A 26613-nucleotide genomic window follows, 5' to 3' on the forward strand; every position below is an offset into this window, starting at 1 on the left:
CCAAAAAATTAGCCAATGAAAACCCTATGGATCACAACAGCTCTATACCATTGTGTGTAGGGTTGCCATGAGCCGGGAGTGGACTCGACAGCAGCTAACGACAACAATATGAGATTAAACCAAATTTGTCTCTGACCTCAGTAATTCCTGAGGGCCAGATTTGTGACCCTCAATAACCATCGATATATTTTCTGCTGGAATACTGAAATATTTCTTTTTCTTTCACTCCTCCCCACTCCCCTAAGGAAAGCGCTTACATAGTGCTTACTATGGGCCACACACTGTTCTAAGTATTTTGTGTACACTAATTTATTTAATCTGCATAAGACTTCTATAAGATGGGTACTATTGTTACCCACCTTTTACATACAAGGAAATGGAGGTTAGGCACATTTCCAAGGACATAAGTGGAGGACCTAGGAATCCAGTCTGAGCCACTTGGCTCCGGTTTGTCATCTGAGGCTGCTGCCCTTGTGTTAGTCTTCTCCATGTGGTCTTGCATGAGGGCCTAAGACCTATGCTATAGGAAGTACAGAATCTCATGGTCATCTATGACTTTTCCTTCTAGAATACTCACTGGCTGGCAAGGGTCAAGTTTTTGAGAATGAAGGGTAGTGCTGAAAACGGAAGAGGACAGAGAAGGGAGAACCTCCAGGATCCAAAAAGATGTTCTTACTTTACACTCCTCTCTTAGACCAGAAATGTTTTCTCTGGTCTTGGTGACATTGATAAATGTTAGATAATGTGTGCTGAGGTAACTGATACTTCTCAGTGATTTAGTACAACTTTATTGCTCCCTCACACAAAGTTTGATGAAAGCCCCGTAGGGTTTTTAAGGCTGTGATTTTTCAGAAGAACATCACCAGGCCCTTTCTTCCGAGGCGTCCCTGGGTGGGTTCAAACTGCCAACCTTTGGGTTAGGTAGTTGAGCATTTAACTGTTTGTGCCACTTAGGGACTCTTACCCTGTCACTTAAGGATCCAGAATTCCTCCATTTTGTGATATAGCCATGTCAACATGCAGCTTCCAAGTTCTCCTATGGCAGGAAATGAGAAGGATGAGAAAGTCCAACGGGACAGGAAGTGACAGAAGTAACTATCACTCCACAGCCCATTGGCTAGAATAGGTCACGTAGCCCCAGCCTAATGGAAGGGAAGATGAGAAATGTAGAGAAGCTCATTAAGTTGTTTTAAATTTCAACTCTCTGATAAAATTCTCCTTGTGCTGTGCTATTTTGTAGGCAGCAAACATGTTCTACATTGTGATCATGATGGCCATAGTCCTGCTGAGCTTTGGAGTAGCACGCAAGGCCATTCTTTCTCCAAAGGAGCCTCCATCTTGGAAGCTAGCTCGAGATATTGTATTTGAACCATACTGGATGATATATGGTGAAGTCTATGCTGCAGAGATAGATGGTGTGTATGGGATTTGCTGGGAGCAGTTGTGGTTCAGTGGTAGAATTCTCGCCTTCCATGCAGGAGACCTAGGATTGGTTCACAGCTGATGTACTTCAAGCACAGACACCACTCATCTGTTAGTGGAGGCTTTCATCTTGCTGTAATGTTGAACAGGTTTCAGTAGAGCTCCCAGACTAAGAAAGACTAGGAAGAAAGGCCTGGTGATTTACTTCTGAAAAATCAGCCTATGAAAATGGTTTCATCCCAGTGTGCATGGGGTCACCATGAGTTGGAGGGTAATTTGATGTCAGCTAACAACAACAACATCGGATTTGCCATCACGTAGAAATTGAACCTTTGTAGATACTCAAAAATTAAAAAATTTGGACAGCCATAATCTGAATGTTAGAAGTGTCAAATATTTGTGGTATTCTGCAAAATTAATGTGCTAAATATTTGTCTAGAGTTATAGGACTGTAATTTATCTTATCCTTCATTTTTTAAAAAATTCCTTATTTGCAGTTTGTGAAAGCAATCCATCTTGCCTCCCTGGTTCTTTTCTTACTCCATTCCTTCAAGCTGTTTACCTCTTTGTGCAATACATCATCATGGTGAACCTGTTGATTGCTTTCTTCAAGTAAGTTATTTTACTTAAATCAAAATGGGGATAGGTATTTTGAGTAGATTTACATGTATTTTGAGAGCATAAACTTTTATTTTTGTGTGGTCCATGTTTTTATTATCATGATTTTTAAATATGGGCATGCAAGTATTGGTAGGGAGGAAGCAGACAATGGAAAGAGAAAAGAGCAATGAATAGAGAAAATTATAATAAAGGCAGAATAAAAGAAGATCATGAGTTGTAGTTAAGCAATAAGTTAGAATGATTAAGCAATAAATTAGAATCATGGAAGAATCCAGTTGACGGAGTTAAAAGCTGGCTAAAGAGTTCTTGGTAACTTTCTTCACTTCTCCTCCAGTATATCTCACTCTTCTTCTGTCTCACTTTTTACTTTTTCTCAGTCTCCTTTTATGGATTGTCTTCTTCTCCCCAACCTTTAACATTGGCACGTTCCGTGGGCTCAGACCTTGTTCTTCTTCTGGTTTCTGGATATGCTGACCAATGCTGACAAACCCCAATTCATATGTCCAGCCCAGATCTCTTTCTTATACTCTAGTCTTGTGGCTCTATCTGCCCCCTTGCATCTCTAGTGGAATGTGTAATAGATTTTCAAATTTAAAATGTCCGAAACGGAATTCTTGATTCCCCCTATTTCCCTATTTCTACTTGTAATCTTTTCTAAACCTGTGGGGAAGACCACGAGTGTCTGTGGCAACTCCATCTTTCCAGTTGTTCAAACCAAAAACCTTGGAGTCATTCTTTGATGCCTCTTGCACCTCTACCTCTAAGCTGTCAGAAATGCCTATTTACTTCACCTTCAAAGTAGACCATCAATCCAGCCAGGCCCTAACCACTCCACTGCTACCATAGAGCCTCCTGACTTATTTCCCAGCTTCTGTCTTTGGCCCCTAGATTCTTTTCTCAACACCGTAACTCAAATGACCCTTTACAAACTTATGCCAGATGATGTCACTCCTCTGCTCCAAACCCTTCCATGGCTCCCCTTTTCCCTTTGGGTAATAGCCAGTGTTTCTGTAATGACTGTAGGACCTTAATGTGATTTTGCTTTGCTGCTGCTTCTCAAATCATGCATCACACTGTTCTTCCCCTCACTCTTTCCTCTCCAACCACACTGGCCCCTCACAAGTTTTCAAACAACACCGATGTGTTTGCACTTGCTGTTCCCTCTGATTGGAGTGCTTTTCCCCCTGACACTAGTGTGGCTCCTTCCCTCACCCCTTCAAGTATTTGCCCAAATGTCCTCTTTCTAGTTATGCTTAACCTTAAGGTTGGATTTAAAAGTGAAGCCTTTTTTCCTCTTGTGATCTCCTGGGCGTGCTTCATCTCCTTTACTTTTCAAAAAAAATGTATACCTGTTTGTATTATATATACAAAAATATTTTATAATTTCTTTATACATTATGTTTTTCTGTTTATCTGGCTTCTCTACTGGAATGTAAACTCCACTCTGACAGGTATTTTTCTACTGTTTTTGCTCATGAATGTATTCTCAGCACCAAAAAGAGCGTGGGCATGTTTTTTTGTTTAATGGACAAAAGGAATCAAATGAGGTGATGCGCAGAAACTAGAATTTTCTGTGTGTTTCGTACATGCCAGGCACTGTGCTAGGCATTTATTCATTGTTTGTATCGCTGAAGAGTGAAAGGTAAGAAAAGGGAGTATTAATTCATGGAATCTAAGTGAAGAAAATAGAGGAGATAAGGGTGGAAGGAGGCAAAAGAAATCAGAATACTTAAAATACGATGGTTGTTTTATTGTATGTATGTGGGAAGGACATACCTTCCCACTCATTGTGAGATTAGGTGATACGTATCATCTCTCTTAGCCCTGCCATTTTATGAATTTCTAAGTTTTGTTACTGTTCAGTTATTGTTTTTGATTTTTCAGCTTTTTTTTTTTATATTTCAAATAGTAAAAGAGGGTGTGTGATGTTTGTTTCTCAAGAAAAGTCAGGTGTCAATAGAGGGGTAAGAAATCCTTACACAGGCAAATCTTTTCACTTTAGTGATGATGAGTACATTGAGAACCAAACAAACTGAGGGACCCCAGATCTGACTACTTGTCCAGGGACTCTTTACAGACTGAATTCTTTATACCCACAATTAAAAAGAAACCTGAAATACACTGTCAAGAATGCCACCTGCTGCTGAGCAGGCTGTGATCACACTTGGAAGGAGAGTAGTATACAACCAAGTGGTTCCCAGACTTTAACATGCGTGAGAGTCACCTCGAGGGTTTGCGGAAACACACATGGCTATAATGCTCAGTATGCTTGTTAATCAATCAGGGGTTACTTTGATTGTGAAAACCAAAAACCCTGTTGCCATCGAGTTGATTCTGACTCATATCGACTGTACAGGACAGAGTAGAACTGCCCCATAGGGTTTCCAAGGAGCGACTGGTGGATTCAAACTGCTGACCTTTTTGGTTAGCAGCCATAGCTCTTAACCACTCCGCCACCAGGGTTTCCTTTATTGTAAAGTTAGTCTAAATAATTTATCTAGCTTCTAAATAGATGCTCTGTTTATTGATTTAGGATGAATTGGTTCTTCTTCCGTGTCTCTTCTTCATTAATACTGCTTCATTTGGGTGTTTAATCTAACAGTTCTCATATTTGACAATATAGCTTCATAAGGTTGATGATACAGATGGATACTAAAGCTATTTACCGCGAAGGATGAATTTACGAAGGGAGCTTCTTATATGAGGAAGAGATGATGAGCCAAGAATACTGCTGAGTTCCAGAGGGAAGTTTCCATTCATTGAGTTTAAAATGTTAGCATTTTTTTCTAAGAGTACTTTCTGCCTTTCGTCATTATTCTGATTAGCGTATTTCATTGTAGAAGGTGATTCATGCATTTTGTTTGGTGGAAGAAGAATTGTAAACCCAGTGGGTATTACTATTTTCATTGACTATCTGCGTGGTAATGTTAAGTGACCCAGTCCTAAAAGTTGGAAAATAAACGAAGAATCTAACTACTATGTTTTAGGATTTTGTATTATAACATTGGCCCTTTCTTACTACAACTTACAGCAATGTTTACATGGATATGAAGTCTATGTCAGATAAACTGTGGAAATACAATCGCTATCGCTACATCATGACCTACCATGAAAAGCTTTGGCTGCCTCCACCTTTTATCCTACTGAGTCACATTGGCCTCCTCATCCGCCGCCTTTGCCATCGTCAAGCTCCAAATGACCAAGAAGAGGGTGATGTTGGATTAAGTAAGTTTTTATTGGCGGGGCAGGAGGGAGAGAGTAAGAGTAAAAATTCAAAGTGAAGATACTGGAGAATTGTAAATAAAATTGATGAGACAGGATGGAAGGCTCTGAAAGCTATTTAACAATAGAATATCAGCTGACGCTCTGTTGTTATCAGTTGTTGTAGAATTGGCTCTGACTCATGGCAACCTTATGTATAACAGAACCATCTTAGTCATCTCATGCTGCTATAACGGAAATACCACAGGTGGATGGCTTTAACAAAGAGAAATTTATTCTGTCACTATCTAGTAGGCTGCAAGTCCCAATTCAGGGCGTCCGCTTCAGGGGAAGGCTTTTTCTCTCCGTCAGCTCTGGAGGAAGGTCCTTGTCATCAATTTTCCCTTGGTCTGGGAGCATCTCAGAGCAGGAACCTCAGATCCAAAGGATGCGCTCTGCTCCCGGCACTTCTTTCTTGGTGGTGTGAGGTCCCCATGTCTCTCTGCTTGCTTCTCTCTTTTATGGCTCAAAAAAGATTGTCTTAAGACACAACCTAATCTTGTAGACCTCATCAATGTAACTGTCGCTAATCTATCTTATTACATCATAGTGATAGACCTTACAACATATAGGGAAATCAGATAAAATGGCGGACAATCACATAAAATGGTGGACGATCACACAATACTGAGAATCATAGCCCAGCTCAGCTGGCACATATTTTGAGGGGACACAATTCAATCCATGACAAGAAGGAAACATTTCCTGATCCTGCATCATCCTCTTAATTATTGGTATGTTTGAACCCAATGTTGAGGCTATTGTGTAGTACCTTCAAGTCTAGGGGGCTCATTTTCCAGCACAATATCAGATAGTATTCTGTTGTGATCCATAGCGTTCTCATTAACTAATCTTTGCAAGTAGATCACCAGGCCTTTCTTCCCAGCCTGTCTTAGTCTGGAAGCTCCACTGAAACTTGTCCACCAAGGACAACCCTGCTGGCATTTGAAATACTGGTGGCATAGCTTCCAGCATCACAGCAACATGCAAGCCACTACAGTATGATAAATTGACAGACAGGTGGTGGATCTGGGTCTACGTAAATACATTGATCTCATTATGTGGTAGTAGTGACTTTGGCTAAGATTACCTAATTCTTTGAAAGAAAAGTATAGTTAGCAACAGAAACTCTGCCTGAGTGTGTAAAGGAGTTATGCCACCTAAGAAACCCATGTCATTCTCTGCTGACCTAGGAACTTGTCAGAAAAACTTCTAGAGAGTAATCCCAGCGACCTATGCTCATTTCCCTGTTGCTGAAAGGAATTAAAGAAGGCCTTGGGGGTCTAAGGGAAATAGATAAGCAAGGTTTTGCTTAACTTATTAACTGGACTCATGGTTCTCTGGTTTCTAATCTATTGAGTATGGAGGTAATTCAGAAATGGATGTTTCATATTTTTAAGACCTTCAACTTTTTTCTTCTTCCTTTTTTTTGCAAAGCTTAAGTCTACATATTTGGAGGTTTTCCTGGTTCATCTTGCTTAGCCAAATCTTGACTACATGATACGACTATCATCAGAGAACATTGCTTATTGTATTTTTGCAGATCTTCAGTTCCTATGAAGCAGTTCCACCATTGGTACCAGACCTCTTAGGTAATCCCTAGATGGAGAGGAAATTGGATGCATAAATCTTTATCCCTGTTCCTATGTTCAAAATACCTCTTGTCTTAGTTGTCTAGTGTTGCTATGACAGAAATACCACAAGTGGATGGCTTTAACAAAGAGAAATTTATTCTCTCACAGTATAGGAGGCTAGAAGTCTGAATTCAGGGTGCCAGCTCCAGGGGAAGGCTTTCTCTCTCTGTCAGCTCTAGAGAAATGCCCTTGTCATCAATCTTCCCCTGGTCTAGGAGCTTCTGAACATAGGGACCCTGGGTCCAAAGGAAGTGCTTTACTCCTGGCACTACTTTCTTGGTGGTATGAGGTCTCCCTGTCTCTGCTTGGTTCTGGCTTTTACATCTCAGAAGAGATTGATTGAAGATACAACCTAATCTTGTAGATTGAGTACTGCTTTGTTTATATTAACTGCCTTTAATCCTGCCTCCTTTATATCATAGAGGCTCACCTTGACCTCATAAAGGTAGGATTTACAACACACAGGAATATCACACACTATGGTAGACAAAATGGTAGACAATCACACACTACTGGAAATCATGGCCTAGCCAAGTTGACACACATTTTTGGGGGACAAGATTCAATTCATAAGACCTCTGAAAACTGAAAATTCTTTCCTTAGTCACTTAGGGGAAGATACCTTTGGGCAAAAGAGTGTGACAGAGAATGATGTGAGAACATTTATTCTCTTTATGCCAGGTGTGACTATTTGGTGATTTTGCTTCAGAAATAATAACGTGTTTGATTACAGGGTGCTGCTGTTCCCTCGACTAAGCATTTTACCTCATTTATGGAGTAAGCACTGTTTTATCTTTCTAAAACTACAAAAGAAAAACTGTGAGTTCCAAAACACACCTGCCCCCAGGGGTTTCACATAAGGCATTGTGGATATTACTTACATACATTCAGGTGAGCCCCTTGGGGACAGGCCATCACTGCGGTGTACTGAGAGAGTGATATGGTTTTGGTCCTGATTGTTGGTTCTGTGAACTATTTTTCTCTTCTCGAGTCACTTGCAAGATTTGTCTTTTCCATTCCTTCCCCAAAGAGACTCAGGCTTTATAAGGGTGCCAAAGTGCAACTGAAGTTAACTTGAAGGCTTATAACTCTACGGTAAATTTTAGCCTTCTAAACCCTGGTGGAGTAGTGGTTAAAAGCTATGGCTACTAACCAAAAGGCTGGTAGTATAAATCTACCAGACGCTCCTTGGAAACCGTGTGGGACAGTTCTACTCTGTCCTATAGGGTTGCTCTGAGTCGAAATCGATTCCACGGCAACGGTTTTTTTTTTTTTTTTGAATAGAGAGCAGCCCTGGTGGTACAGTGGTTAAGAGTTATGGCTGCTAACCAAAAGGTCAGCAGTTCGAATCCACCAGCTATTCCTAGGAAACCCTATGGGGCAGTTCTACTCTGTCCTATAGGGTCGCTATAAGTTGGAATCAACTCCACGGCAATGGGTTTGGTTTGGAAAAGAAAAGCTTAAAATCAAATGCCAGGCGTTAGGAACAGAACCATTGCCGCCAAGTAGTAGAGTGTGAAGTCCCTGGGTGGTGCAAGCAGTTGATGTGCTCGGCTGCTAACTGAAAGGTTGGAGGTTCGAGTCCATTCAGAAATGCCTCTGAAGGAAGCCCTGGTGATCTACTTCTGAAAAATCAGTCGTTCAAAACCGTGTGGAGCACAGTTCTACTCTGGCACACATGGAGTCTCCATGAGTCAGAATCAACCCGACGGCAACTGGTTAGCAGAGTGTGAACTGCTTGAGACATCCTGGAGCTAACTAGGATTTGGCCAGACTTCCTAACACCACACCAAAGAACCTTCCCTGGTCTCACCTTGATCTGGGCTTATAGGATGATTTTGGTAAATTTTCTGACGTATAGAAGTGAGTTTACCCTGAGTAAATTTTCTGGTGTATTAAGTAAGTTCATCCTGAACCCTGGAACATTCCTGATTGTGACATTGCTTCCAATCATCTGCACTGAGGATAAAAACGTTTGCATGTGGGGCAGCAGTGCCACCAGGTGGACAGTCACAAGGAAGCACCACTTCCTGCAAGTTGCACCAGCCACTGGCATTGCTGTTTGGGTTGTTTGCTCTCAGGAATCCACAGGAGGCTGAAATCGTGCCAATTGTGAAGTTTCTCACTCCTGTAAGATTCTTCATTGTGAACCGACATTTAGAGTTGGGGTAGGGGGTGAGGTGACTGCATTTTCTTTTTTAATGTCCGAAGAATTCTTGCATACCATATAAATCAGAACAAATTGTGCACTTGAGTTGGTAACACATTTTACTTCTGAATATTATTTGCTTTTTGCCAATATATTTTCATTTAAATTAATTTTTTGGTCCTTCAATGTACTGTAAAATAATGAAACATTTATATTTTTAATAAATCCCAGAGGACTATAATGGTTCCCCCCCCCCCCCCAATTTAAGTGAATCTATTCAAGGAAGAGAATATTTCTAATTTTACTCTTTTAGCAACACCATTTTACTTTTACATTTTCTGAGTATTAGAAACTTGTCCCAGAGATGATGTATTATTATTCTGTTACGTTAGAGTGAGAGCTCAAGGTCACAGGTGAATGTGAATGGTGACATTTGATACGGAATTTCATTAGCCTCATAATATCACAAAATCGTATGTCTCTTAATGAGCTGATTACACCAGGCAAGGTATATATCCTTGATTGGCCATTGAGTGATAATAATTGTCTTTTTTCAATAGAAGGACTTATTATATACAAACTCGGTGTAACAAGGCAAAACTTTCTTACGTTTGCTCAATTAATTTAACAGACTTTGCCTTCTTCTGATCTTGATTTTAATTTAAAGGTTACTTATTGCCATTTGGGAGGCCAAAACAGTTGGCGGGGAAAAAAGGAAAGACAACCAGGTTCTTTCCCCCTTCCATGTAAATAATAGTGATTTTTTTTGTGTGTGTGAATATGTAAAGACATTGTAACCTTTGAAAGTACTGAAAAGAATACATGAGCACATTTTTAAATTCCCACGTCTGTGTATACAGCAAGTAGGAAAGAACCAAACTGGTATTTCCAGTTGATTCTACCTGCTGCTCCTCCATCAGCCTCAGGAATACACTGTGACAAAGCAGCAAACTCTGACCATGCAAGCTACAGTTTATAATTTTCGACCACTCTGGAAGAAAAGCCACTCTTACCTTGTATCAACTTCCTACTAAGTGTGAATAGTAACTCTTTTTGTGTACCATGCTATGCCCACAGAACTTTACCTGAGTAATGAAGATTTGAAAAAGCTTCACGATTTTGAAGAGCAGTGTGTGGAAAAATACTTCCATGAGAAGATGGAAAACCTGAATTGTAGTTGTGAGGAACAAATTCGAGAGACATCGGGAAGGTAAAAGATGTATCTTTCTCTTTATCCCTAAACTGCTATCAAAGGAGCCCTGGTAATGCAGTGGTTAAGAGCTCGGCTGCTAACTAAAAGGTCGGCAGTTCGAATCCACAAACCATACCTTGGAAACCTTATGGGGCAGTTCTACTCTGTCCTATAGGGTTGCTATGAGTTGGAATTGACTCGATGGCGACAGGTTTGATTTTTTTGGAAACTGCTATCAAAACCTGATTCTACTAGAATGTCTATGAAAGTAGAATGTGTTACTTCAAAACCAAGAGATCTGAGTTCTCTAAAATCTAAAATTCAGCAGCGTTTAATACTCATTCAATCGATACATGTTTACTGGGCATCTACTATGTTCCAGGGACTCTTCCCATTACTAGGGATTAGTGGTGAAAAACAGGCGAGCATCTCTGCTCTAATAAGATTTACATTCTGGTGTGCGTTTGTGTGTGTGTGTGGGGAGGGGTGGAGGACAAAATATAAACAAGTGAACACATAATTTACTATCAGTCAATTAAAGAGCTATGAAGAAAAATAATGTAGCTTGAGGGACTAGGGAACGAGGGAGGTGAGTTGGGGGTTGGTTGGACTGTTTTGGATAGTCTGGTCCAGGAAGGTTGCTCTGAGGAGTTTGAGGAAGTGACCATGTGAGCAGAGACCTGAAGGAGGAAGAGACGAGAGGGAACCAGGCACAGACATCTGGAGGAATAGCACACCTGGCAGAAGAACAACAAATACAGATGCCCTGAGGCGGGAGGCAGCCTGGTGTGTCCAAGCGTAGCAGGCAGGCCCTGGAGGAAGTGAGAGTGTGTGCATTCTTTGGATCGGGAGTCACAGAGTTCATGGGGGCACCTGACCAGCAGTTACCAGGCGGTGAAGTTGATGGGAGCCTCACTGAGGTGGGTGAAGAGAGAATAGAAGGGGAGACAGTAATTACAGAAGCTTTTTTTTTTTTTTGAGAAGTCTTACTGTGAAGGGAAGCAAGTGGGATATGGGGACCAGGTGAGCTTTCATTTTATTTTGTTTCACATGGAGGTAATAAAACACTTGTATGGTCCTGGAAATCATGCGCCAGCAAGGGAGAAACTGCAGACGTAGGAGAAAGGCAGCTAGCTGTTTGCTGAAGTGAAGTCCTTGAGAAGGTGGGGAACAGGAGAGAATATGACCGGTATAAAAGAGGATGCTGGTAGGGTGGTGAGAACACATCGGTTCTTGAGGATGAAAACTTTTGCCCGTGTCGGAGGAAGTGAACATATTACGATCACAGACAGTATGGAGTTATTACTAATTGTAGGTGCGTGGAACTCTTATAAATTCGGAGGACTGCATGGTATTGCATGCACTTTTAGGAACATAGAATTGCTCTGGTAACTGGCGGAAAATTGACAGAAGTTAGCTGTGTTCCTACATTTTTGAACTTACATGGACCTGATTATAAAATGCTACACCTAATTATGCCCCATAGAGTTTTCCAGGGGCAGTTCTACTCCATCCTGTGGGGCCTCTGTGAGTTGGAATTAACTCAATGGACGTGATTTTGGGTTAATCTTTACAGAAGCAGATCACCAGGCCTTTCTCCCTCAGAGCCAGTGGATGGGTTTGAACTGCCAACCTTTCAGTTAGCAGCCAAGTGCTTAACGTTTGCATCACCAGAAAGCCAAACAACCAAACCCATTGCAGATGAGTTGATTCCAACTCACAGCGACCCTATAGGACAGAGTAGAACTACCCCATAAAGCTTCCAAGGAGAGCCTGGTAGATTTGAACTGCTGACCTTTCGGTTAGCAGCTGTAGCTCTTAACAGGGCTCCTCCACATAGATAGATAGCCATATTAAGAAAATATAGCTTTATTTAAAAGTGAATCACGTTAAAGACTTTCTAAATGGTTTACTACGGGCATAAGTAATAACTAGAAGTTCTGGACTTTTTATCGATACCATATTTATGTAAATATATGTTTATGTAGTCGATCAAATTTAATATTGAGAACAAATTTAATATTAGATTTTATTTTACCTAAATGATATCTTGGGCCATAGTTGTCCATGAACTTCCCTTTCTCTTTCCATCTTCCACACATCTGTCCCCTTTACAGTTACAGTCATTCAGCCCTGTGGGCCAGCTGGATTCTCAGTTTCTTGTGACACATACACCCAAATAGGAGGTTACAGAGCCAGGAGCTTCTGCCATGTACTAGCTATATGCCCTTGAGAAAGTTTACTGAGGCTCTCAGGAAGTTAGTCTTCTTATCTGTAAAATGGACATGAAAAGAGACCTACTTCTTAGAGATGTAAGGATTAAATGAGATAATGTAGGTGAACTGTGTGGCTCAGTGCTGGTAGATAGTAATGGTACAGTGAACATTATTATTATTAAATAGACTTTACAAGTTATGAATATATTTCTTTTTAAATACAGATTCCCTTTCAAACTTTAAGAAAAGGGGAATAAATAGATAAGATGGGGTCAAGATTGCCCCCAGATTCTGAGCCAAGATGAGATCATAGAGGGCCCCTTACTTCAAACTATAAACTAAGGAAGGATTTTAGGTGGTCAGTGATACAGACAGATGTACCTTCTAGGTAGATTCCTTTGGTGATGGTGTGGATTGAAGGGGTCAGAGTTAGAACCAGGGTGACCACTTTAGGGAATGATGCATCAGTTGATGAATCACAATGCAGGATAGAAGTGGTGGAATTGAAAGAAGAGATATTTAGGATGGATAGTTCTCAACTTGTGTTAGTGATTGAATGGGGATTGGATGTTGATGTTAGTAACTGGATGGGGAGAGTAGAGGCCAGGATGTTTCTTAGATCCACAGTAGAAGTAATTAAGTGAAAGGTGGCACTACCAAAATAGAGAATGGAGGAAAAGGTGTTGGGACAAAGCAGTTGGCTTTAGATTTGGTGAGTTTGAGATTCTTGATGCCCATTTAGCCAGAAGTGTCTAGGAGGCTTTGAATGTACAAATCTGAGACTTGGGGAAAGTTTCAGCTGGATGAAGAGATTTGGAAGTCATCTCCTTATGGTTGGAAATTAAAACTGTGACAGAGGAGGTGATTATGCCTAGGAAACAAGTTGTTGTTGTTAGGTGCCGTTGAGTTGGTTCTGACTCATAGTGGCCCTATGTACAATGGAATGAAATACTGCCTGGTCCTGTGCCTCCTCACAATTGCTGTTATGCTTGAGCCCATCATTGCAGCCACTGTGTCAGTCCACCTCATTGAGGGTCTCCCTCTTTTTCGCTATCTATTTTACCAAGCATGATGTCCTTCTCCAGGGACTGGTCCCCCCGATAACCTGTCCAAAGTATGTGAGACCAAGTCTTGCCATCCTCACTTCCAAGGAGCATTGTGGTTATACTTCTTCCAAGACAGATTTGTTTGTTCTTCTGGCAGTTCATTGTATATTCAATATTCTTTATCAACACCATAATTCAAATGCATCAATTCTTCTTCAGTCTTCATTATTCATTATCCAGCTTTCACATGCCTATGAGGCTATTGAAAATACCATTTTTTGGATCAGGCACACCTTAGTCCTCAAAGTTGCTTTTTTTTTTAAAACTTTAAAGAGGTCCTTTGCCAGAGATTTGCCCAATGTGATGCGTCTTTTGATTTCTTGACTGCTGCTTCCATGAGTGTTGATTCTGGATCCAAGTAAAATGAAGTCCTTGACAACTTCAGTCTTTTCTCCCTTTATCATGATGTTGCTTATTGGCCCAGTTGTGAGGATTTTTGTTTTCTTTATGTTGAAGTGTAATCGAAACTGAAGGCTGTGATCTTTAATCTTCATCAGTAAGTGCTGCAAGTAATCTTCACTTTCAACAAGCAAGGTTTGTCATCTGCATACTGTAGGTTGTTCATGAGCCTTCCTCCAATCCTGAAGCCACATTCATCTTCATATAGTCCAGCTTCTCGGATTATTTGCTTAGTATACAGATTGAATAAATAGGGTGAAAAGATGCAACCGTGATGCACATCTTTCCTGACTTTAAATCACACAGTATCCCCTTTTTCTGTGACAGAGGAAGTGATTATGCCCAGGAAGCAAGTAGAGTGAGAAAACTCAGTGGGCTGAGAGTTGAAATCTGGGAGGTGCCAACACCTGTATAATGGGTAGAGGTAGAGGAACTCATGGAGAAGAATAAAAATAATTGGCCAGAAGAGTATAAGAAAAACTAGTAGAAGGTAGTATCCTGAACCAAATGCGTATAGAGTGAAAACTAGTGAACTAAACATTTACAAACAAGTAATTCAATAATAATAAAAAACCCTAACACCATTAATCATCATATAATTATGCATATATTTTTTCTGATGTCTAAATAGATGGTAGTGTTGTTGTTAGGTGCCATCAAGTTCATTTCGACTTATAGCAACCCCATGTGACAGAGTAGAACTGCGCCATAGGGTTTTCTAAGCTATAGTCTTTACAGGAGCAGATCTCCAGGTCTTTCACTCACTGAAGCACTGCTGGGTTCAAACTGCCAGCCTTTCAGTTAGCAGCTGAGTGCTTAACCATGGAGCCACCAGGGCTTTTTTCCTTTGGATTAAACAGAGAAGGCTTAGAAGGTATATGGGTATGTAGCTTCTGAAAAATATTCTGGATACTTTCAAGGTCTTCAGAATTTGATTATGAAGCTCTAATCAAACTTTAAAACATAATCAGTTTTCCCCTTTGATAGAGCTATCTGTTTTTACACTGTTTTCCTTGTAGAGGTCATTTCTGAAGAGCTCATAGGTTAGGTATGGGAGGGAGGGAAGAACATTGTTTGGAAGTAATTGAGCAATAATTTGAATAAGGAGGGAAAGGAGGTATCTTAATTTCCTAGTGCTGCTTTAATAGAAATACCACAAGTGGTTGGCTTTAAAGAACAGGAATTTATTTTCTCAAAGTTCTAGAGGCTGAAAGTCCAGTTCTTAGCCAGGTAGATTTCTTCTGTGAGTCTCTCTCTTAGTTTCTTCCAGCTATCCTTGGGTTTCCTTTGCCGTAAATAATCCTCACATGTTGTCTGTCTTTCCCTGTGTATGTGTGTGTGTGCCTTTGTGTCTATTCTAGTCTTTTTATAGCTCAAAAGTGATGAGGTTTAGGAGCCACCCTACAGTGGCATGACCTCCTCCTTGGAGTCTGTAGCAAGTGACAACATTCCGTGACAGCAACAAGACTGGTGTTTGGCCAAACTACTGGGAACCATAGCCTATCCAAGTTGACACATAAAATTAACCATCACAGGATGTTAAAAAGATAGTTGCATGTTTTGTTAGGTGAGGTTGAGTCGATTTCAACTCATAGTGACCCCATGTGACAGAGTAAAACTGCCTCATAGGGATTTTCAGGCTGTAATCTTATATTCTTACAGAATTAAGTGAGTTGTGAAAATAGAAAAATAAGAGAATGTACTAAGGCTGTTTTATATCTTTTTTTTTTTTTTTTTTACAGTATTTAATTGGCTAGGTCCCACTCTCCATATTTGGAGTGCTGGCTTGTTTTTGACTCCATTAGTGTAAGCCAACACTTCTATCTCTGTTCTGTGGAGTAAGATGTTATTAGGTGTTCCTCCACATTAAGCATGTTTGGGTATGTTATACTTGGTAAATGCTGCATTGAAAAAAAATTTAATATAGTAACTCAACAACAGAGAGTTATAGTTTGAACAGGTCCCATCATTATTTGACCATGGAACCTTTTTCAGGAACGTCTATAGATACCTCCCAGGATTGGAAATGTTAGTGTAATTTGTTTAGTGCTCCCTGGGAGTCTAGGAACCCAAAAGAACCTTGTCCTAGATCTCGGATAAGTTACTGGGAGGTACTAGAGTGCAGTGGTTAATGCCATCCAATATGGAGTCAGTCTGTCTGGGTTTGAAGGCTGACTCCATTACTGACCAGCCATGAGGCGCTGGCCACATGACCTAATCTCCTTTCTATGAAAGGAACAATGATAATGCTTATCTCACAGGCTTGTTAGGTGGATTAAATAAAATAATACATGCAGGGCCTTTGTAAAGTTCCTGGCACGTAGTGAGCACTTAGTGACTATTATGGTGATGGTGACAATGATCGTAACGATCCTTGTTAATATCTCATTTTAAAGTATCTTGTCTGAAGGCCTACAATAAAACAATAACCATTCTGGTCTTCCCCCTACCCTCCTACCTTGCTCAGAGGAAATAAAAATCAGAAGAATTTATTTTACATGTCAGAATGACTGAAGGGCTAGAGTAAATCAATGTAGTTGGTGGTCTAGGAATATAATTAAAATGTGTTTCACAGGACATTAAGCTTTAGAAAATAAGTGCCTGTAAAAGCAAGAGGACCCAATTTGAGGGTGACCAGGTTATTCGTCTAACAGGTTCCTATTGTAGTGCGTTACCTGTTGCTGTGAATAGTTGCTGGTTTCTATTGTATCCATTGGCTGTGACTGCTAATGGAACTTAATGAGTCTCCATTTACTGCTGTCCAGATTGCACTGTTTTTGAATTAGATGAAACAGTGAACTGGATGGAGAGGTACTAATTAAGCATATTTGGAAGGGAATATACATATATTTTGTGCTCTTTCCCTCATCATCCTTGCCAATTCTGGTTTTGCAGTTTCCAGAGGGTCAGGAAGCCTTTATTAAGATTCCATTGAGTTATAGAAGTTGAATTGTATAGCAGAAGGAGGAAAGAGATGGCTCCACCCGCACAGAAAATAATAAAAATTGAAAACACCACCCTCTTTATTTTTTCATACCTACCTACAAAGCTCCCAGAAAGAAGAAATGGATGATCTTTCAATCCATGTGACTGGAGAAATGTCCTAGAAAGGGAAAGTCTAACACTGCTTTGGAAAGTACTTGATACAGCGTGAGGTGTTTAGCCTGATGATATAACCACTGCTTCCTTTGCCCCCAAATAAGACTGGGGATCATTTTTTAATTCTGCATATTGTCGTGTCAGCCATAAAACTGTTGGTTAGATTCCCTCGATTGCTGTTTTTTGCTTTATTCCTGTTCATCAGAGATTTTCACTATCGAGAAATTGGAAAGTATCTTCCTTCCCCCCACCAAAAAAAGAATAAAGATGAAGCAGAGGAATAAAAGAAAGAAAGACCACTCTTGAAGGCTGACTTTAAGTACTTTATTTAGGAAACATATATGAATGATAAATTTGTGTAGTACTTGCATAGCTGAAGATTATCTTGTGTTGCTTTCACGAGAATCAATAGCTGGACCTGATAATATTGGGTTAACATTTTCAAAATAATTAAAAAAAATTGCCTCAGACATTTTGTGAATATAGTTCTATTTGGAACTTGGGAATCCTATTTAAACTGCAAACGTGGAGTTTGTTGTTTTGTTTTTTAAGCTCTGTAAAGGCCTCCCCATCTCCCAATTGCATATTTGATCATTGATTCTCTTCCTATCATTCTGGTTTCTTCCTCAGGATTTTCTTTCTTCACCAGAATAGTCCAGTGCTTGCCAAGAGAAGGGCTTTAAACATTTGTCATGTAAATTAATGAATAAAAATGGAAGGATTAATCAGATGATTGAAGGAATAACCAGCAGGAAGGTGGAAATTTAGTTCTGAAATAGTAGAGAGAAATAAGGGCTGGAAATGTAGATTTTTAACTTTTCCTCATTGGGGTGATAATGAAAACTATAGGAGTGGGCAGGATCACCAGACTGGAGTATATATATTGGAGAGAGAAGAAGGAAGGAGATAGACCTAACTTTGGGAAGCAGCTAAGGCTGAGGAACTATCTAAGGATATAAACAGGACAGGAAGAGAGCAAAGCAGATTGCCATCGGCTTAATGTGTTTGTTGGTTTTCTCCCTTCTCTTACCACTAGGGTTACAGAGATGTACTTCCAACTGAAAGAAATGAACGAGAAGGTGTCTTTTATAAAGGACTCCTTACTGTCTTTGGACAGCCAGGTGGGACACCTGCAGGACCTTTCTGCCATGACTGTGGATACCTTAAAAGTCCTTTCTGCTGTTGACACCTTGCAAGAGGATGAGGCTCTCCTGGTCAACAGAAAGCATTGTTCTTGCAGAAAACTTCCCCACAGCTGGAGCAATGTCATCTGTGCAGAGGTTCTAGGCAGCATGGAGATCTCTGGGGAGAAGAAATACCAGTATTATAGCATGCCCCCTTCTTTGCTGCAGAGGCTGGCCAGAGGCCAAAATCCCCCCAAAGTGGAAAGGGGGCCCCTTCTTGAGATTACAGACAGTAGTCTGAGACAGGTTCCAAATGTAAACGATGACCAGAAGGAGCAAGAAACAAAAAATGGTATAGGTGCTTCTGGGGCATCCCTTAATTGGCAAACATACCCAAAGAATGGCCAGTTTCTCCTGGTCCCTTCTAATCTAAAGCAAGTTCCTTTTTCTGCAGAAACTACTTTGTCTCTGTCCAGACCATCTGAGGAAGCAGGGGCAGATATGCTGGCAACTGAACAGGTCGTCCAGAGTGAGGTCCCTACTCATCTGAGTTGGCAGACACCAGTTTTCTCAGACCAGGGGTCAGTAGCAGAACCCAAGGAGCAGTACAAGCCAATCACTCAGGTACCAGCCAAACAAGACAAGGGGGAGCAAGTTCTACCCACTTTGAGTTCCAAACCTGCACCCATGAAAGCAACCTCCCTTCCTTCCCAAGCGGAGAGCATGCGGACTGGAGGTGGATATGTGAACTGGGCATTTTCCGAAGGTGATGAAACTGGTATGTGTAGCATCAAGAAAAAATGGCAAACCTGCTTACCCTCCACTTGTAACAGTGACTCAAGCCAGAGTGAACCCAGCCAGATGCAAAACCAGGCGAGATCCTTATCCGAGAACTCAACAAGATTGGCCCAGTGTAGTGACTGCTCGGAGGTGGGACCCTGGCTCCAGCCAAACTCTTCCTTCTGGATCAATCCTCTCCGCAGAAGCAGGTCCTTCATTAGGAGTCATAGTTTTAGATTCCACAAGGAAGAGAAATTGATAAAGAGCAGTAAGATTAAAAGTAAGGAGGAATTTTTTTTTTAATTGTATTAAGTCCTTTACATTGTTCTAATTTTTAAAAAAATCTATTACTTTAGACTGCTTTACCATTCTCCCCATTTTCTTGGCCTTTTCTGTAAAACAGCGTAGTTTCCCTGTGCTGTCTTAAACTTTCTTCCTCTTGTGAACTATTTTCCTTACAGATCTTTCACAGTCATCAGATATAGGGCCATCGGCATGGGTCAAAGCAAAAATTCTAACCAAAGACAGGAAATTGTCAAAGAAAAAGAAGAAAGCACAAAGACCCCAGGTGCCAGTAAGTCTATCCATATTCTGTCTTTCAGATTTTTGGCAATTGAGGTCATGGCCTATTTTAACTTGGTTTCTCTTTATTGAAGAGTGTCATGTACACAAAATAGTATTTTATGGGAAAGAGTGAAGATACAGACTTAAGCATTATCAGAGAGGATATATCACAGTTTATGTATTTACTCATGTGTTGAGGACTTTTGAGTTGTTTTTAGTTTTTGAGTATTCCAAAATGAACATTTGTGTACAAGTCTTTGTGTGGACATATGTTTTCATTTCTCTTTGATAAATACCTAAGAGTGGACTGTTGGGGTCATATGGTAAATGTATCTGTAAGTTAGAAAATGTTAAAATATTTCCCAATAAGGTTGGACCATTTTATATTCCCACCAGCAGTGTTTAAGTGTTCCAGTTCTTCCACACCCTCACCAATCCTTAGTATGCAGAGTCTTAAAGTGTAGTCATTCCAGTGAATGTGTAGTGGTATCTCATGCTGGTTTCAATTGGCATGTCCGTGGTAATTAATATCGTTAAGCATCTTTTCATGTGCTTATTTCCCATCTATATATCTTTTTTGGTGACATGTCTATTCAGATCTTTTGTACATTTTAAAAATTGGATTGTTTGTCTTCCTATTGCTGGGTTATAAGAATTCTTTATATATCCTAGATACAAGCCCTTTGTTTTGCAAATATTTCTCACAGTCTATGGCTCGCCTTTTCATTTTCATAAATGTCCTTTGAGGAGCGTGAAGTTTTGATTTTGATGAAATCCACTTTTTTTCTTTTAAAGCCTGTGCTTTTTGTATCGTATCAAAATTTTTTGGGGGCCAAACTCCAAATCACTAAGATTTTCTCCTATGCTTCTTATAGGAGTTTTATAGTTTTAGCTCTTACGTTTAGGTCTAGACTTATTTTGAGTTAATTTTTTGTATATGATGATAGGTAAGGGTTGAGATTCTTTCTTTCTTTCGACTCCAAACCTTAAATGTGTTTCCCCCTCAATATCAACGGTTCTCAAAATGTGGTTCCCTCCCAGAAGCCTGCGCATCACCTGGGAACGTCTGAGAACTGCAAATTCTTGCCCCTCCTCCCGCTCCAGAGCTACTGAATCAAAAATCCTGGGGGTGGAGCCCAGCAATCTATGGTTTAACACAGCCCTTCAGGTAATTCTGATGCTCACTCAAGTTTGAGAACCCCTGATCCACATCCTAGTTCTCAGTCATGACTGCAAATAGAAACCACGCTGATGCCCGAGTCCTGCTAGCTTGAGTGATAGGAGTTTTTTCAAAGCTTCCCAGGTGATTTCGATGTTCACCAAGGTTGACAACCACTGCTCTTTGCTGTGGTGCCTCCACTCATGTCACTTAAAATGTTTGCACATCTCACTGTGTTCTAATGAGCGCCTTTCTCTCCAGGTCATAACGGTCAACACTTGCTCTCAAAGTGACCAACTGAATTCAGAGCCAGGAGAAAATAGCATCTCAGGAGAAGAGGAGTGCAGCAAGAACTGGCTCACGGTGTCCAAACTTAGCCAGATAAGTATGTAACAGTCTACCGTTTTCAAACGCTTTGGTAGAGTTTTTTCAATGTAGGGTCTTTAGACCACTGGTGATCCCTTCTCTTATTTTAAGTAGAAACGAGGGAAAGGAAAGGTGATGACACATTCTAAGGAAAACAGCCCTTTTCGGTGTTTTAATTTTTATGAAAGGGTCACATTTTCCATTTGTTTAGTTGAATGGTTGTTAGAATCCAGAAAGGAAAAAATGAGATTTAGATAGTCTGTAACATTCAGAGCTGTTGAACCTGGTTCAGGGTATTTCCTGAACTCATTGCACTGAGTTATAGTTATTTACTACTGCCCGCGTAGAGCGTTTATTCTGTGATCAATATCCCTTAGGCTTAATAATCATGGTGTTTGTAGAAAAGAGAAGAGAATCAACCATTTAGGAATGAAGACTATGAGATGGGCAATAATGTGAATGTGAAATAAACCTGGATAGATAAGAAGAGGGCAGATTATGAAGAGAATGGAAAGCAATCGTGAGAACTTTGAACTTCTTGCACTAGACAATAAGGGATCTTTATGTTTTTAAACCGAGGGGACTATGTGACTGAGGGGTCGTAAAGATTTAAAATTATTTGGAATACTAAACTTAAGATGAAATAGGCATCGTATTGAAATTTATGTTATCATGCTCCTTTAAAGCCCAGCTGTGTTTATGATGTATGTTTATACCAGTAGTTCTTAATTAAGAGGTGGTTTTGCACCACCCACCACTCTGCCACTAGGACATTTGGCAAAGTCTGGAGACATTTTTGGGATGTCACAACTCAGGTGGAGGGTACTACTAGGTGGATATTGGCCAGGAGGCTGCTAAACGTACTACAATGCATAGGACAGTCCCCACAACAGAGAATTATCTGGCTCAAAATGTCAGTGCCAAGGTTGAGAAATTCTGATTTATATTTTAAAAACACTCAATTGTCTCTTAAATCACTGAGAATCAGGTAGGCTTTAAGCTGAAAGAGACATTAGAAATTAAGTCATCGAGAACTCTCTCAGTTTACAGATATGGCTGGAGGACTTAATTATCTTAACCCAAATCACACAGTTTGCTAAAGACCATAATTTTGAATAATCAGTTCCCACACCTTAAGAAATGGTTGTGGGACCAATTATAAATATATTCATTTTATTTATAAATATTATATAATTGTATTATATAGTATTCATTTCTATTTTTTATAAATAGTGCAATTAATATTAGGGTTATTGTATATGGTTCTTACTAGAATTATTTAAATTCTTTCCAATGAATTTCAAACACAGCAAGATATGGGTAACAGGAGCATTCTGGGAAAGAATTTCATTAAGCCAAATCAGAAAGGGAGAGATGACTTAGAGAAATAGGCTTACCCCAAGTAACTTGCTAGTCTGAGGGGGTGATGGTACCCAATATCTTCCCTGGAAAACATCTGGAGTTGAGAATCTCCTTTTTGAAACTTGTCCAAGTTAGGAATTAGTTAAAAAAGAATTCTAAAAATTAAAAATTTGTGTGTATGTGTGTGTGGGGGATGGGGTGGGTGAGAGGTAGGGAGAAATGATGTATTAGGTAGCTCTCTTACACAAGTAAGGTTTTCAAAAAAGTGACTATGAAAAGAACAGGTATATTTTCAGTTTTTCCTATAGGTATTTTATTTGAATTATAATACTGTGCTATCATTGAAACAATGTTTATCATAATTTTATGATATTCAAACATAGTAAAGAATATCATATATGAAGTGTTATGATTTTCTAGTAGAATGTCTGCACTTCTTACATACTTTTTTTCCAGCACAAAGTCATTAGGTGGAAAAAAAAATACAACCATTATCTTCTACATTTAGCTAGTGACTTTTTAAAAAATATATGTTTTGTTTTATTGTTGTTGAAAATATACGCAGCAGAACATATACCAGTTCGACAATTTCTACACGTACAGTTCAGTGACATTGGTTACATTCTTCCAATTGTGCAACCATTTTCACCCTCCTTTTCCGAGTTGCTCCTCCCCCATTAACATTAACTCAAACTCACTGCTCCCTAAATTTTCTATATAATCTTTCAAGTTGTTGTTGTCAGTTTGGTCCCACGTAGACAGTTCAAAGAAGAGCACAATGCTCAAGGCAGTCATTCTTTACTAATTGAGCTAAACTATTGTTTGGGTTAAAGACTACTTCAGGGGATATTTTTGGTTTAAGGCTTAAGGTTTAATTAAAGATTATCTCAGGGCAGTATTTTCAGAAGTTCACCCAACATCAGTGGCTCCAGAAAGCCTGGATTCCATGAGAATTTGAAATTCTGTTCTGCATTTTTCTCATTTTGATCAGGATTCTTCTACAGAGTCTTTGATCAAAATGTTTAGCAATGGTAGCCAGGCACAATCTGGTTCTTCTGGTCTTATGACAAAGGATAACCAGTGACTCTTAATAAATAATGTTTTCAGAATTAATCCAGTCAGTCATTGATTAAGTGGTTAGTGGACACCTACTATATGCCGTCAACTCTGTTAGTGCCATATATTTAAAAAAAAAAAAAAAAAAACTGTAGTGATCATCACCATACTTTTAAAGAAAAGGCTAACAATTAAACCAATTTGATTCCCTTTCTAGCTTTTTTAAAAAGTAACCTTAGAGCTGCTAACCAAATGGTCAGCAGTTCGAATTTACCAGGAACTCCTTGGAAACCTTATGGAGCAGTTCTGCTCTGTCCTGTTGGGTCGCTATGAGTCGGAATTGACTTGATGGCAATGGGTTTGGTTTGGTTTTTTGGACTATGATGCTTAACATTTAGTTCCTAACATTTCAGAACTAAAATTCCACATATTTTAAATAAATCATGAGAGATAGGGGGCAGGGGAAAGTGAATGTAAAAAAATTACTAAAGATCTTGTTTTATAGGAGAGGCTATGGATGATTTGAAAACCCTGGTGATGTAGTGATTAAGAGTTCAGCTGCTAACCAAAAGGTCAGCAGTTTGAATCCAGCAGGTGTTCCTTGGATACCCTATGAGGCAGTTCTACTCTGTCCTATGGGGTTGTTAGGAGTTGGAATCAAACTTGACAGCAATGAGTTTGTTTGGCTGGTTGGCTGGTTGGTTTTATGGATGATTTGGAGTTCCTGGGTGGCACACACTGTTAAGCACTCGACTACTAGCCAAAGGGTTGGCAGTTCAAACTCACCTAGAGGTGCGTCGGAAGACAGTCCTGGCCATCTGCTTCTGAAGGGTCACAGCCTTGAAAACCCTGTGGAGCAGTTTTATTCTATACATATGGGGTTGCCACGAGTTGAAACTGACTTCATAGCAACTAACAACAACAACATGGATAATTTAACTTTTCTTATTTTGATAGAGAAATGTAAGTTTGTTATAAAAGTGAAGGTAACTATAACCCATTGCCATCCAGTTGATTCCAATTCATAGCAACCCTATAGGACAAAGTAGAATGGCCCCAGAGGGTTTCCCAGGAGTGGCTGGTGGATTCGAACTGCTGACCTTTTGGTTAGCAGCTGTGGCACTTAACCACTGGGAAATCAGGGCTCTAAAAATGTAAGTATAGAAGATTAGGAACAGAATATATAACGTTCTTCCACTCGAGAAGATAAAAGAACAAAGGTAACTTGGTAAAACTTGGGCAAAACAGAAAAGGAAAATTATATCCAAGTTTAGAGGAATGTACTGTGTTCAGTAGGTTCTATTTGAGAACTGTAATTTTAATTTAAAATATTTTCATGTGTTCTCCAATTTTTCTTCCTTTTTACAAGGTTTAGAACCTTACGTATATCAGAAGATGAGAAGTAAAGAAATCAAACGACATGCTGTGCAAATCAGTGATTACCTAAAGCAGTCTCAAGAGGTAAAAACATCTTATTTGACAGTTTTTTAATATAGCACTTGCACACACAATTCTTCGGTTCATTGACTGTGTCTGTTTACCTTATTATGTCTTTTTACTTACGAATATATATCTTTTTTATTAGCATTAAATTTAGATCTTTTTTCAAAGCTACCCATTGAATTTCTGCTCTAATTTTTCCAACCCATACCTTATCCTTTCCTTGTTCTGCCTTCTAAAATTTACCTATCCATTTGGTAATTTATTCTGGGGATGTTTAGCATGAGAAAGAATTTAGGAGTTTTTGAAACTGTTTGCAAATATATGAAAGTTTTCCTGTGGAAGGCAAATAAGATCTTTTCAACACAGTTTTAAGGGGTGGCTCTAGAATCAGCATATAGAAGCTACTGGGAGAAAAACTGGAGGAGAAATTGTTTGCAACTAGAGATTTCCAAGGAGGGAATGATTTATTTCTGGAAACAGTGAGTTCTGTAGTTCTTCAAGTGTAGGCTGAACAAACCCTTGGCAGATGTGATAGACGGGATTCGAGCATCACAGGGTGAAGGACCATCAGAATTTCTCCAATGCTGAGATTCTCTGATATTGCAGTCTATCTAATTTTACCATCTACAAATATCTGCCTTGTTTTAGTGCCGCTCACTGTGTGGAAAGCTTGATCTAGTTAGGGTATCCCAAGATGCCCAATTTTGGTCTTACTTTGAACGTTATATAGATGAACTTGGAAAACATATATATACTGACAAACTCAGAGGTTCTTGTAAGAGTGTAATCTGTGAAAGACTTTGAAAGTCAAATGTAAGGCTACTTGATGGTCATTGGAGGCGGGAATTTATGTTCAAATCCTGGCTTTGCCAATTCTAGGTTACAAAGCTATGTACGTCAATTAAACTGCCACCTTCATTAGCTGTATCTCTAAAATGGGGCTAATGCCATTCTTATGAGAATATTGATAATGAGAAACGAAAAGAACAGCTATAAAATTGCCTAAAGCAATGCCCCGAGTGTACTAAGTCTCCAGAAACATTAGTTGAATCTCATAGGAAATAGAATGATGTACACGCGAATAATGTTGTTTTAAATATTTCAATTAGTAGAGGACTTATCATTGCTGTAAACTGCAATCATCAACTGCAATGACAATCTCCTGATGATAGGACATACTAATGTAATCATGGTTGCTGTCTGTCAACTTTGACCTCCATCCCTTCTTTCCTGTCATGACAACTGATCACTCCTTTTTCTGTTAACACTTGCACATTTTACATTTTCTCTTCAGATGTCCCCATAAAAGTAATTTTACTCTGTTAAAGTCCATTACTACATTGAGTTAATTATTCTTATATTGTGTTAACATCAGGCATCTTTCTAGCTAGCGTTTAGTATATAGATTAAAAGAGAAATATTGGACTAGATGAAGGAAAAGAAAAATCCGTTCTCCATGGGGTATGTTTTGTGAACATTTTACTGGAAGTTTGGGATGGCTGTTTTTTGGGTGTACATGTAATGATCTCTCCCTTCTGCTCAGGATCTGAGCAAAAACTCGTGGTGGAATTCCAGGGGCACCAACCTCAACAGGAACTCCCTGTGAGTATTCTAAATTTCTCTCTTTAAGCATCTTTGACTTCCATTTTTTAACCTAATT

The 26613-nt window shown here is 39.6% G+C and overlaps 1 protein-coding gene across 2 annotated transcripts in view; it reads left to right on the forward strand.

Annotated features, from left to right (window-relative positions):
- The window catches only part of TRPM6 (transient receptor potential cation channel subfamily M member 6), a 195589-nt gene that overhangs the window by 138694 nt on the left and 30282 nt on the right, over positions 1–26613 (forward strand). For both annotated transcript variants that reach the window (XM_023544743.2, XM_010587507.3), the window contains exons 22-30: positions 1241–1415; positions 1920–2034; positions 5075–5268; positions 10165–10297; positions 18136–19283; positions 19465–19577; positions 20988–21111; positions 24880–24971; positions 26497–26555. In XM_023544743.2, coding sequence (XP_023400511.1) covers positions 1241–1415; positions 1920–2034; positions 5075–5268; positions 10165–10297; positions 18136–19283; positions 19465–19577; positions 20988–21111; positions 24880–24971; positions 26497–26555 — 2153 coding nt within the window. The remainder of the gene's footprint in view (positions 1–1240; positions 1416–1919; positions 2035–5074; positions 5269–10164; positions 10298–18135; positions 19284–19464; positions 19578–20987; positions 21112–24879; positions 24972–26496; positions 26556–26613) is intronic.

Source organism: Loxodonta africana, chromosome 9, assembly GCF_030014295.1.
Source record: "Loxodonta africana isolate mLoxAfr1 chromosome 9, mLoxAfr1.hap2, whole genome shotgun sequence".
Lineage (NCBI taxonomy): Eukaryota > Metazoa > Chordata > Mammalia > Proboscidea > Elephantidae > Loxodonta > Loxodonta africana.